This window comes from Triticum urartu, chromosome 5 (assembly GCF_003073215.2).
Source record: "Triticum urartu cultivar G1812 chromosome 5, Tu2.1, whole genome shotgun sequence".
NCBI classification, from domain to species: domain Eukaryota; kingdom Viridiplantae; phylum Streptophyta; class Magnoliopsida; order Poales; family Poaceae; genus Triticum; species Triticum urartu.
Window position 1 is genome coordinate 500,654,237 of NC_053026.1, and position 14,589 is coordinate 500,668,825.

At 46.8% G+C, this 14,589-nt stretch overlaps 2 protein-coding genes across 2 annotated transcripts; one reads left to right on the forward strand and one right to left on the reverse strand.

The window, feature by feature from the left end:
- Nucleotides 1-2,585: 2,585 nt before the first annotated feature.
- On the forward strand, nt 2,586-3,440 carry LOC125507233 (putative cyclin-F1-1). Its single transcript, XM_048671882.1, has one exon. It carries the CDS (start codon nt 2,586-2,588, stop codon nt 3,438-3,440), a length of 855 nt encoding a protein of 284 aa, XP_048527839.1.
- A 7,749-nt stretch (nt 3,441-11,189) lies between these two features.
- On the reverse strand, nt 11,190-14,149 carry LOC125510122 (seipin-2-like). Its single transcript, XM_048675213.1, has 2 exons — nt 12,839-14,149; nt 11,190-11,698 (listed from the first exon to the last, which is right to left on the reverse strand). The coding sequence occupies exons 1-2, from the start codon at nt 14,036-14,038 to the stop codon at nt 11,273-11,275; spliced, it is 1,626 nt and encodes a 541-aa protein (XP_048531170.1). The 5' UTR covers nt 14,039-14,149; the 3' UTR covers nt 11,190-11,272.
- Nucleotides 14,150-14,589: the final 440 nt, after the last annotated feature.

Genomic DNA, 14,589 nt, shown 5'->3' on the forward strand with positions numbered 1-14,589 from the left:
CGATTGCATTTCAGTATATATGTGAAATTATTGGTTTGGTTGTGCTTTACTTACCAACAAGTTATCTGTTGGTAAACAAATTCTTGCAGAGCAACTGTCGGCCATGGCTACTAGCTAGCTAGGCATGAAAAGTGTCAGCAAACATACATACCTAGACGTACAGACTATGTGTTGGCCAAAATATATACTTATATAGACAGCATAAGTGTCGGCAAAGGTTCAAATATATCCAAACAGAATATGTGTCGGGATAGAGACATACCTAGAAGAACAGCATATGTGTCGACAAAAGTAGGGTGTAAGTGCACACCTGAACTGTCGGCGTACCTAGGATGTATGCCCACAAACCATCTGTCGGGGTACATAGGGTGTATGTCCACAAGCGAACTGTCGGCGTAGGTAGGGTGTATACTGTCTGAAAAAGTGTCGGCAAGTGAACTTCTGTCGGCGATGCCTTTCCCCACAGCAAATCCTCCGACTGTTTTCTCTTTTATCAGCATATGTGTTAGCGACAAGCTATGTGTCGGCAAAGGTACCCTATGCCAACAGATTGATGTGTCGCCGAACCTTGACCGTGGTGTAGTGGCGGTTCTCGGCCACGGCGAAATACCTAACGAGAGCAAACGAGAGGGGAAACATGGGAAAGGCAAGAGGACATCACGGCGGTGTCAATGGCACCCTAGGGGAAGACAGGGGAGCTCGGGGCGGCGCAGATCGAACGGCAATGTTACGGTGGCCGAAGGTTGAGGAAGACGGCAGCGACATCGATGTGGGGGTGCTGGACTTGATCTCGTTGGCGCAGACGAAGTAGCGGAGGAGTTCGGAGCTCCTCGACAAGCTCCTAGCCTGCAGGGAGAGCAGTGGCTGTGTGGACGGGGTCGGTCATGGTGGTCGTGGCGTCTGACTTCGTCCAGATCGACGGGATCGAGCGAGCGAGGAGGAGAAGTAGATCTGGGAGGGGGCGTCGAGGAGTGAGGCCATGGGGGGCAGGGGAGGCAGGGCGTCACCCTTATCCATTCCCCTTCGATGCCGGCGAGGTGGTCGGGCGGGAGCTCGGCTCTGTAGCGACGCGGCTCGGGGAAATATAAGTTGTGGTGGCGAATATAATACACATAATCCATATTGTTATGCACTAGCGCGTGCGCGTGAAATAGATGGATTATGATTCCGTACCCAATAAGATGAATATGTGTGTGTTAGAGAGAGAGGAAAGGGGGGAGAGAGTGAGGAAGAGGAAGGAAGAGAGAGTGTGTGTGAGAATTTGATGATAAAAAATGTCGTCAATGTCACTTAATATGTGTGAGAATATTAAATGTAATATTAACATAACTAATATTGAACTCTTAAAGTTAATGTGACCCTGTTGCAACGCACAGGCGTTTTTCTAGTTAGACTATAGAGTGTGTGTTCGGAGTTGAAATATGCACTTCTTTCCATTTTTACACGATTCAACATTGTTTGGTCGATCCAGATTCAACATTGTTCGAGGAAAGCGAATGAAATGGCGCACAAGTTAGCTGGAGGTTCTTGTGTTTCAAATTTGTCAGTTTTGGGGGCTGTGATCCACCTGCTTTTATTTTGCAAAAATATATTCAACGACGCCAAGAGGCTTTTCCCGTCAAATTTCTTTTATTCACTCGCAATTATTACGCATGCCGCGCTGACCCCGCCGCCCCCCAACCTCCCGCTCGCCCAGCTCTCCCACGGCACTGTGGGTCGCCGGAGAGATGCCTCCGCGGCGCCGCTCTTACAGGCCCCGTAGGGTGGTTGATGCCGCCGTGGTGGAGGCGGACGCCCTGATCTCCCTGCCAACGGACGTCCTCGCCGACATCCTCAACCGCGTCGGGCCCCGCGACGCCGTCCGCACGTCGGCGCTCTCCCGCGCCTGGAGACGCCGATGGGAGGCCCTTCCATGGCTCGACCTTGATTTCGGTGCTCATCACAATCTTGGGGCCGTCGACAGCTAGCATCCTCCTCCGCTGCCCCGGCCGCATCCGGCGCTTCCGCGCCTACATTGAGGAGCCCTACAAAGGCCGCATCCACGACTGGCTCCTCGTCCTCTCCCGCGGAGGTGTTGGCATCCTCGACATCTCCGGCTTCCTGACCATCCCCTCCTCCGTCTTCACCTGCAGCCGGCTCACCTCCCTCCGTTTCTTCTTCTGCACCATCCCGCTGCTACCCCCGGGCTTTGAAGGTTTGCCAGAGCTGAGGGAACTTACTCTCAACACCGTCGACTTACAAGAAAACAGCCAGTACCAACTGGAGGAGATCATTGCGACCTCAAATTAAGAACAAAAAACTTGAAATAGTGCAGCAGCGACCCCCCCCCCCCCCCCCCCCCCCCCGGGGTGATTTTTCAAAAAAAAAATTGAAATAGTGCAGGTCCGAGTCGGTACCTTAATTCCGAAACTAAATGGGTGTCAAACCCGGTCAGAGCACCCGTATCCCATCTATATATACCTGGCGCAATGCGATCGCCAAAGCCCCGCTTCTCTTTCGTCGGCTGCTGACAGACAACTCTCCTTCCACGTATCGACTGCCATCTCCCCGGTCGCCGGCAGCCCAGCCCTCGCTGCGTGTGGCCAATGCTGCTCCAGCCGATGAACAACCTGCGACAAGCCGACGTCCCGGCCGTTCATCCTGTCTCTTGGGTCATGGGCGCCCGGCGAGAAAACCCGGGGCTCAAGTGCGCGGATCCCTACGAGCCCGACGTCGACGCGGACCTCCGGGCCAAGGAGAGGGAGCCCAGGGAGCACCCTGACGCCGACTACATGTCCAAGATGCAGCAGGGCCACCTGAGCCCGTCCATGCGCGCCGAGCTCGTGCTCTGGATGGACGCCTTCGCCCGCCACCTCGGCGGCCTCCCGGAGGGCACGCTCTGCCGCGCCGTCGCCTACCTCGACCGCTTCCTGTCCGTGCGCCCCGTTCCGGCCCACGACGAGGCGCTCCAACTCGTGGCCGCCGCTGCCGTCTCCCTAGCCGCCAAGCACGAGCAGTTCGCCAGCGGTCGGAGGCTCGACGCCGAAGTCGTCGAGGCGTTCCTCGGGACCACCGTGCACGTGGTGGAGGAGATGGAGTGGGAGCTCTTCATGGATCTCGGCTGCGCCATGGACGGCCCGACCGCGTACACCTTCGTCGAGCACTTCACGAGGTTCTTCCAGCGGGAAGACGAGCTCTTGGTGAGGTCCCTCGCGCTTCGGTTGGTCAACCTGACGTTGGGGTTTTTCGGGTTCGTTGGACGGATCCTGCCGTCCGCCATGGCTGCATCGGCGCTGTTCCTCGCCACGCAGATGCTCGGCGTGCCGTTGAGCCAGAATCTGCTGGAGGAGGTGACGGGGTACAAGGCGGTGGATTTGATGGGTTGCATATGCGCCTTAGAGAAGCTGCTTCTAAGCAAAATCTCTAATCTGCAAATGACGTGCTACAAGGCCATGGAGTAGATGGACTGTGTATGTGATGCGCCTTTGCATATGTCGTTATTTTGCAAACCCTAATCCAGAGAATGTAATTCGATGCGATTGATGTATGTATCATGGATGAACAAAAACTGTATTCTTTATGGGGATGTTTATAGGAATTTAATTAGTTACACGATGGAACTCAAAACTAAGTCCGACCTCCGTTGTCATTCATTCTACTGCCTGTGTGATATGGGTCCCAAATTTTAATAAGTATAAGGGTGTGCTTGGTTTTTGTCACCGGATGAAACATAATGGGCCGGACCCATCCCCACGGACGCGCTTGGTTCGTCGCAGAATAGGAACCCACCGGTTCCAGGAACGGCATATTCACCCATATTCTTCCCTGAAAATGAGTGGACCACGCGGAACGGCTTCGAAGCAGAAAATTGAGTGGTTCCGGCACCTAGCGGCAGATCGCTAGCCGCTCTTCCCGTCTAAAGATTAGTGCAGCACTATGCAAAATAAAAAGCTAGTCATTTTGCTTTGTGAATACACAGATATCAAATATGTTAATACGGTACGCGAGGTCCCACCAGAGCCACCTTTTAGCCCAATGGTTCAGGGTTTGCTTGCATGTGCTGCCATTCTCTGTCTTCTCTCTTTCAAACTAACTAGTAAGTATCCACGTGCAATGCACGGATCATCATGTGAAAACAATCAGCATTCATCTTAGAAAAAAATAGATCAGTAAAATAAACAAAATATAATGGTGTACCAACAAAATATAATGATGATCAGCATAATGAAAATAAAGCTAGGGATATTCAGAAATGTAAAGTATTGTTCATGGACAGGGATGCTCTCTGAACCTACACATTACACTTGCATCCTTTATAGTAGTAAGATCAAAAAATAGCTAGGCATTGGTGATCATGAATTTACCTTCTAACCAAGTTGTTTGCTTCATTATCTGGATTCTCTTTTTAGCGAGAAAACATCCGATCTATTCATCTTCAATCATGACAGTACAACAAACATCAGAAATAATAAAATTTACATCCACCTAGCGACAACTACAAGCACTGAAGCGAGCGGAAGGCACGCCGCCGTCATCGCCCCTCCCTAACCGGAGCTGGGCAAAACTTGTTGTAGTAGACAGTCGAGTAGTCGTCGTGCTAAGCCCCCATAGGACCATCGCAGCAGAACAGCAACCACCGCCGATAAAGAGTTACGTAGATCAGAAGGATCCAACCTGAAGACACGAACGTAGACGAACGACAAACAGATCCAAGGAAATCCACCACAAGCAGATCCGCCGGAGACACACCTCCACACGCCCACCGACGGTGCTAGGTGCACCACCGGGACGGGGGCTAGGCGGGGAGAACCTTATTCCATATTCAGGGAGCCGCCGCCGTCTCGCCTTCCTAAACAAGACATAAACCCTAACAAAACTCGAAAACACATCTAAAAACGGAGCCCCCCACAGGCAAGGGTCGGGATCCACTGCACCACTGACCACGCCCCCATGGCCCTATTCTCCTGACTTCACTCCTAAAAATTCCACGTGCCTAAATGACTATTAAGCCATGAGACACTCCTTCAATCATGAATTTAATGCCTATAAGTTCAACAATCCAAGGATACATTTTAAGGGCGAATGAATGAGAAATGCTAAATGATAAACTTGTTGTGTAAAAGCAAATAAAACTGTGGTAAAATTCTTGGTGCTTAATTCTGTTTGGTTGTTTTTCTTTTTGTATCCTCCTCAGCTAGAACTACCATCTGCTTGGTGCAGAGTGAGCCTATGTTGGCGGTTTACAAAAAAATGGATGGAAGACACAACCAACTAATCTAGCTATCTACTGTATGTTCACTGATAATACTCCCCAACACTTGTCACCTTGCTAATCTTAAGATTATTTTCCCTCAAATACCCTATTAACTCTACTCCATGTTAGAATTCACAGTCGTGCTTACGATATTGGTCAAGCATTTTATGGTTTAACTTTACCAAATCAGTATAAGATCTGCACTTCACGCTTTTGTAGGCGTAGTAGATGAACAGTACATCACTACAATAGCCGATAGTAGTATCTGATTCATGGAGCACGGCCGCAATGCTCAGAAAAGACAATTTAATGGGCAGGGCAACATCAGTAGAAGGAAGAATACGTATGCCCATGAGTAGTGGATGATACACCTCTATTCTGAAAAGTGAAGTTACCAATGTGGAGAAAAGTAATAAAGCTTCATTAACTTTCAAGTAGTAGGTCACTTCTACAACCATTTGCAAGTGTGAGCCTGAAGCGTGTGACCCTGAATTGTGTTTTTTGTCAAACCTGCTCTCTTTTAGTTCATAGTAGACTTGATATATTCATCTGTAAACTTGTATACTACAATCCTAACTGTTGCAGACAGATTTCAATTTAATTTCCCGGGTTTCATACTGGATGTACTTTTTCCAGTAAAATAACTTTCTTGCTCTGAATTACTCAGCAGACTGTCCGTATATGGCAAGGTAATGCCGATGGGCGCTACGGTTGCAGGCACACAGTAAAAGATCATGGCAAAGTAATAAAGCCAGAACACATGTTTTTTTAAATTAATTTTCAAACATAACAGCTTGCTACTTCAAGGCTACTCGTGGCTTGGCTGTTCGGCGTACCTCAGGTGGAGCACAGGCAGTCAGCGCTCCGGCAAAGTTAGTAGATCGTTTTTCCGGCGAAATTGGTAGAACGGCGAGACTGGATGCTTCCTTAGAGGGGCTTGAGGCCGTCTTTTATGTATCAGACCATCTCACAATAGTATCCTGGACAGAGAGGAATAAGCATTTACTTTTTAGTTTGTGGGCTACAGTCTTGGAGGTAAATAAGAATATTTAGAGTATAAATTGTATGAAAGACAACAGTGCTACTGATTGCATCACTTATCCGAACAAAACAAACCATAGATATTTGGCGTGAAAACATTTACCTTTTAGAATAAGATGTTTCCAATACAACCACAGCCGCAGAGAAATTTTGTGGCAGGAATGTAAATTGACCGTTTGAAGCAAGTTTATACTTCAGATGATAATGAAACTTAAACATACATGAATGCCTACGAAACAGTTCATCACTCCTCTTCTAACCCATTCAAACAAGCTGTAATAAATCATACTGTATTATAGCAACAACGACAATGGAGAACATGAAATCGTCCATATCCAAGGGCTAATCTAGATGGCAGAGAGAAGCAAGAGGAAGGGAGGGAAAGGAAGAGATGAGGAATAAGGCGAGTTACCTAGCCCGTCGGTTGCACGCAAGGAGTCAGCAGGGTGACGCAGAGGGGCTAGTCCGTAGCAGGCAGAGAAAGGGCGGCGGCACCACCTGAAACTTAAATAGAAGTTGATGTTCTTCTCATAGACCCAAGAGTATTTTACTTGTTCAAAATACAAAGGAAAATGAGAGAAACAAGTAAACAATTAAGCATCAGAGGGAATTTGTACATAGTTCTTTCATTTTGTAAAGCATCGACACTGGGACCCTGTATAAAAGATGTATATTGCAAAGATCAAAAGATTAATCTCGTACTTCCTTCTCTCAAACCATTGCATATATGAAAGAAATGACTTGACAAAACTCAACCTTAATGCTGTCAGAAATAGGTGAAGGAATCATTAATTGGACACATAAGCCCGTCGTGCCCCGCCGTCGCATACTCCTAAGACATCATGGCTGGACGGCACTGAAGCGCATGGAGACCAGCAAGTCACGGCGGACGCCATTGAGGGCGCCGACATTGTAGATGGCTGATGGCCTAAGTACCATGGGCAACAAAAATCAGAAAAAATTAGGAAACGACGAACCATTTTTTGCACGGACAGTTTGTTGCCCAGTAATGCTTACCCTGTAGTATTGCGCCATCCAATCCAATCCCCAACGATCAACAACTCGCAACCAAACCCAGACAACGACGCAATCCGCGGCTATTGGAATCGAACGCTGAATCCATACAATGGTCCTGGTACATAGAAGCGAGAGGGGCGCACGGGCGAACTCACGAACCTGGTACATGGACTTGGGAAGTTGTAGATGGTGTCGTTGTTGCCGCGGATGACGCTGACGGCCGGAGATTCGGTCACCCAGTGGGCCGGCACCACCAGGATGGCGCACGGCGCCTCTGTGCCGGCGATGGCCGCTGGCTGCCACAACCTGAAGAAGCGCCGCGCCGGTATCGTCTCGTCCGCGGCGAACACCGTGGAGGGCGCCGACGTTACTGTAGTGTCGCAGGATGCGTCCTTCTCGATCTGGGCTAGAGAAAAAAGGGTGGGCGGAATCGATCCACGAATCACGGTTTTGCAGGTGGGGCCGCGTGGATCCTGGGGAGGCGGAGCACTTGGACGATTGGCAGACCACGGGCGGCGGCAGAACATTTGATCTGACGCGTTCATCTAAATGGCAGACCATAGACCTAATATTGACGGTAGAATGTGTTTAAGTTAAGTTAATCGAAAGGTTGTGGTTATCCCGTGTACAGTTTGTTGTGTGACTTTGACAGAATTTAAGTTTGCTCTTTTAATAGTAGTTTAGCTTCATTCATTTATTTCACCTTTAGTAACTTAAATCATCCATATCTCGTAACCAAAATTTTGATTCCAAAAATTTATATATATTTCAACTCATGTCGCAAAGACCTTTAAAACAAGACCGATTTTGGATACATTTTAAATAGGTTTAAAATTCATGAAACATATGTCACATAAATCATATCTATTTCAATATCACATTTTTGGGAAAAAAATTCACTCTTATGAAATAAATAGTTGGACATTTAAAAAATAATCAGTTTCGTAAGTTGACATTACGGTTTCATATTGTTTTCATTTTCAGAACCCACATTTCACTTTTCATAAGCTTGTTTCTTAAAAATGATATCTATTTCAATTCCACATTTTTGGAATAAAATATTTCTCTCTTTTGAAATAAACTATTACACATTTTTAAATAATCACTTTCATAAGTTAACATTTCAGTTACATATTATTTTCATTTTCAGAACCCACTTTTCACTGGCTTGTTTCATAAAAATCACATCTATTTTAATTTCATATTTTTAAATAACATGTTTCACTCATTTGAAATAAATAGTTACACATTTCCAACTAATCAGTTTCACAAGTTGATTTTCAGTTTAATATCATTGTCATTTTCGAAAGCCGCATTTTAAATAGTTACACATTTGGATTTTACAAAGTGTTGTCTAAATTTAAGAAGTATCCATTTTGATTAACAGTGTTGACGATGCTAAGTATTAGTTTATTCTTTGATATATTTGCCTTTCGTTCTTGATAGCAATCAACATGACACTATTTGATTTACTATTTTAACAAATGCAACTTTGCATAAGAAATCTTACATGAAACATGCCACGAACATCATTATGTAACATCACAAAATAATAGAATATATGGGAGGGCAAAGAGGGTAAATATGCTTGAATGAGCAATTTTGCAGTTTATTGATAGAACAACTGTGGTCAATTCTAAACTAAATGCATATCATATTGATGCCTCTTTTATTTGTTCAAAATCATTGTTGGATACACTGCTTCTAAGCACCCATAGGTCGCATGAAACAATTTGTAAAGGTTCTCTATCATTTTATCGCATGTGCCAATTCCGCGGGAGGGTTCACAAGAAGGATATAAGCTATAAATAGATGTAATGTGTCCAGCGTTGCTTGAAAATTTTGCCAATGTGTAATTTCCATCTTGCAAGATGTAGCACTCATGCTGATAATAAATATATCGTTTCCAAATTGTTCATGTGCATGTCTTGCTTTTTTGTGACTCCAAACATATGCTCATAAAAGACTTATGTTTCATCACAAGAAATAAAAATAACATATACATATATACATATACACATGACGTATCGACAGGGCGCGGCGTGCCGCCGCGCGGGCATTGCTAGTATCCTCTAAGACCTATGCAATTTACTGGACTACTATTGTGCAATTTTCTTTTAGAATGAATACCAAGGAGTAAATTTTTGGCTCCGTCGCTGGTGGTGCCCCTTGTTTCAAAGAGAGGGGGCGGGTTATTCACATTTAATTTGATGGCCAGAAGCAAATTGAAAGCTAATCAGTGGTAATTAAGACCCCTAGGGGTATGTAAATTCACTTTTATCTCAGTGCCCTAGTTTTTCTGTATAAGTTAGATGGACAAGGGAGAAAATGGCCTGGCAGCCAACAATTCTATGGTTTGCCATGTACTCCGTATGTGCAACCAATGGTGGAGAGGCAAGATGGCGTTGAGAAATAAATTGCTTTTTTTAGCAAATACTATGAAACAAATTACTTGTTTTGAGGCAAGTGAAATAGATTACTTGGTTGACAGACAAACATACTGTAGTGGTACCGGTAGGGGGGCTTGGGCCAAATCTCCAGCCCAACTCCTATTTGACGCCCTAAACGTCTGTTAGAGTGTCTTTTGCAACTTGGCACACCCTCTAACCCGGCGCGCAATCCTGGGCTGGCCCATTCATTTTTATATTCTTTCTAACCTTCAAAAGATATAGGAGTGTGTTGTGGGAGATTCGAACTCCAGCCCTCCATGTTCAGTGCCGACGCCCGACGGCGCTAAACACTGTGAGCATATTTTGTTGTGCAATCTTACTTCTTTTTCTCTTGTTTGTGACAAATGTAAGGTTAAAAAAGGTGTTACGTTTCCTGTATGGTTTTTCTTTTCTTGGTTTTTTTGTTCTATATATGGCCGTTTTTTCTATTATTTTTTCTTTCTTTTTTGTTTTCTTTTTTTATTTCATCAACTTTCTTCAAATTTGTGAAATAAATCCTGAAACATGCGAGCATCAGGAATTGAACCCTAGTGGGCCGAGAATACCACTGTCCTCCTAACCATCCAGCCACAGGTTGCTTTGCACTTCTTACCAAAATCTAAAGAAATAAGGCTGGCTTAGGAGTTAGGAGTGGTTCAACCGGTAATCCATAGCTGATACGAGCACATATTGCTTCTGGGTGAACAGTAAAAGCAAAAAAAAAAGTAAACAAAATACACATCAAAGATGAAAAAGTTTTCTAATGGCGTGCAAATTTCTTGGCGATTTGACATCGGGGGAGCTCGGGACAGAAAAATGAAAATCGTTGCTCCAAAATCAAGAATTTTTAACCTTTCTCAAATCACCGATTGTTCCTTTTGTCCAGAGCTCCTCCAATGCCCAACCGCCGCGAATTTTGCACTCCTTTAGAAAACTTGTTCATCTTTGATGCAAAGAAAAGAAAAACAGATTTTTTTTTTATGTCCACTGTTCATCCTGGGGAGCTAGCACCGAAACAAGGTCATAATGGTTCAATCTGTTACCAAAAATTTACCATTGACAAAACCAGAACAAAAATATCACAGCTTTTCTGAAAGAAGAAGCTCAAAGCAGCTTATCTGAAAACCACGACTATGCATTGTGCACAGCAGCGCCCGATGACAAAAATTCCAGCACTTTGGTGATGTTGACGGTGAAGAAAACAAGGGGCATAACTTGGCCTGGAAGGATCTTCATGCTACCAACCACAGAAGGTATTTGGCTTCTGGCATCATTGCATCATATTACATCTGTTAGTACTATGCAGTAACATAAGTAGCTCATCCTTACGGATATAGCAGCAACCACAGAAACAAAATGAGAAGAGCAAGATTTAACTTGCCTACTCAGAGAATGGCAAGCTCCACGACAGAGATGGCGAAAGAGGGCATATGTAGCATCATCAGCATGGTTAGTAAGCAGTCAGTCTATCATGACACAGTGGCACCCCCTTGTACATTTATTTTCAAGTGTACATTACATGAGTTACCCTCAGGAGCTACACCGCATTTCCTCAACTTCTGGGAAATATACAGGGTCTACAACAAACGACGGCGAGCAACAGTTCGAAAACAAAGACCGCCATGCTGCTCCACACAAACATGGTCCATCTCCAGTGCCAGAGTACTCTCTTGAGCAGAGGGAGCTCGGCCTCCAGCTTTATCGACGCGTCATAGATCTCTGGGATGCCTGCACCAGTTGCAAACTCGGCTCGTTGCTCGAGCACTATCCTTACTCCTGTTATTGGCTTGAAAGCCTCCTTAATGCCCGTCATTTTTAGTTTGATAACCTGAGATTCAGATGAATAGCCGGACAAAAGAGAAACACTTTGGAAAAAGGTTTCTATGAAATGCATGTGGACGCTCTTGAACTTTAGCATGCATGGTTGACTCGAAGCCGTGACCACTTTCCCATCTGCAGATAGAAGCTCTGCCCTCACCTGAACTCAGAGGAAGAAGGCAAAATCAGATGGAGAGGATATTAGTGCTAACTAGTACTGAGTGTAACAAATGTTGTGCATATAATTTTGGACAGATACAGTTATACACTGATAGCTCTGTGACAGGAACGATCTATATTGCGTATGCATACATACTATGAATTCTAAACTCATAAGTTTGAAGAAAACATGAATTGGGTATATAATGCTTTCACATCCTTCAAAAGTATGGCACATTCAGTTGGAAAGAAGGACATTTCATCATGAAAATGAACCGTGGAGCAAGAAACAGCAAGTTGACTTAACTCTCTTATTGATATGCATATGGCTGTATCTGGTTGAAAGCCATATGCACAGGCATACTCAGTTGTAGCATGTTTTGTTAGATCTTTGAGAAAATGTAATGACTTCATAGCTTAGTCGAACAAATAACATAGGCTGCCTGACACCGCATGCACTGCATCTATCCCACCAAACATGTTTTAGATTCACTAATTGACCTATCCGGCCTGGTTTTGCATGTCAACAATCTACTTTCTAGTCTCATATCCATTTGACGTTGTCATGGATTATATATCTCATTCCGTTGAGCCGCTTATAAATATTTGGATGTTTGGCTAGCTGTTCTTTTCATAATCAAGTTACATACAGATGCATTATTGTGTTCCTGAACATATGATGTGAAATGTGAGAGCAAAACAATTGGATAACAGAACTTATCTAGCTTTGTTCAACTTTACAAAACAATGTTGGCCCAACCTCCTTATCACACAGCTTTACAAGTAAGCACAGTAAAGAACAGCAACTACAAACTAATTCTCGGACCATCAATTTATATCACATATACAATAAATTTCTTCAAATTCAGAACTATGCCTTCTAAGCTTGGTAGCCTTTCCTAATCAAAATTATTGCTGACATCTCAATGCACAACAGAGTTGCAGTTAATAACTTCTTATTTATCATGTATTGTCCAAAGTTACATGATGAAAGACATAAATGGGCAGGAATCTAATTTGTAACCATCAGTTCATTTAGCCACACTTCAATGCGGTATACTCTGTTCCCTTGATAGCTAAGGCATTTTTCAAGGAAATTATCATGTCAAACTACTTTGACAAGGACCAGCAAGAAAGGTACCTGGAAAACCCCAAGCCTCCTGTTGTAATCCGACTCGGGCAGCGTCAGCAACACCTCGAGCTGCATCCGCTGTTGCGGCGGCACCAACCGCCCCACCGGCACAAATGCCACAGGGCTCGGCTTGGTGTAATCGAAATTCAGGTTCTCTGTCACCTGAACGGGCTCCTCCACCACTTTCCCCACCAAGACCCCCCCTGCCGTGAACGCCATAGCGAGCATCATGCACAGAAGCACGCAGACGTACATGGCCCAGAGCGCCCCCCAGAGCAGCCTCGCCACCACGCGCGGAACCCCGTCCCCCGCTCCGAGCCACGCGCCCACGGCGCCGGTGGCCTGCCCCGCCACCCCGAGAGCCCAATCCCTCGCCCGCTGCGCCGAGCCGAGCGGGTCGGTCACGAAGAGGAACCACCATTGCAGCAGCCGGAAGGGGAACGTGAGGCAGGCGACGAGCGCGCTGACCTGGAACACCACGGCTTTGATGACGAACACGGCGAAGGACTCGAGGAAGGCCGGCGGCGCCGTCGCCATCGGCCTGTAATCCGGCGCCGCGGCCTCTGACTCCGCATCCTTCTCGTCCACTTCCTCCTCGGGGACCGCCGACTCCGCATCCTTCTCGTCCACCTCCGCCTCGGGGGCCGCCGACTCCGCACCCTTCTCGTCCACCTCCGCCTCGGGGGCCGGCGGCTCCGAATCCTTCTCGTCCACATTCGCCTCGGGGGCTGCCGGCTCCGAATCCTTCTCGTCCACATTCGCCTCGGGGGCCGCCGGCTCCGCGTCCTTCTGGTCCACCTCCTCCTCGAGGGGAGGGGGAGAACGGGGCGCGCTGGTGGCCTCGGAGGAATCGGAATCGGAACCGGAATCGGGCTTGGCCTTGCCCGTGTCCTTGCCCTTGTCGGGCTCATCGGCCGCGGTGACGGAGACGGAGACGGTGACGTTGGAATCGGAATCGGGCATGGCCTTGTCCTTGTCGGGCTCATCGACCGCGGTGACGGTGGACGCGGCGGAGGCCGAGGGGGAGACGGGGTCGTCGGGCTGCGTCAGGATTTTGGCGCGGCGCGGGCGGCGGCGGAGGGTGGAGGAGGACGGGGTGTGGGGTGAGGGAGGGGGAGGGGGAGTGGGGAGGGCATCGGAGACGTCGAAGAAGTCGGCTTCGGAGGTGGGCGGTGCGGAGGGCGTGGCGGCGGGGTCGTCGGCGTCCATCGGAGGGGAACCGGATGCGTGGCCGGGGAAGGGGGCGAGGAGGCGCTCGGCGGTGCGGGGGCATGGACAGGTGGAGGATTTCCTTGGAAGGAATCGTGGGCGGTGAACGGTGGGGGAAGGCGGGCGGGCATTTTGCAGTTACGCCCTTGTAGATTGCACTTTTCTCCCTCGTAATATCTGTGTTTTTCGGATGGCTTTACTCCCTTTGCCCTAACCATTTTCTTTACTGCACACTCTCTCCGTAAAGAAATATAAGAGCGTTTACGCATCCGGTTCCTTCCAAGTAATAATTATGTTTTTCATGTTGTTAAATTTACGCACTTACCACTTTTGTTAGAAAAATTATACTTACCGCTTTGTTTTAACTAGCCCTGACAAAGTGTTGCGAGGATCGAATGCCACATTGATCGAGGCATCGAGGACATTGCCCAGGTAGGACACCATTAACCATGGTTGAACCAAAAACTTTGAAAAGCATGACCTACTGGTGCGGGGACACATATATTGGTGCGGCAGAAAAAGAGGGAAATTCACCAAGATGTCTTCGAGGG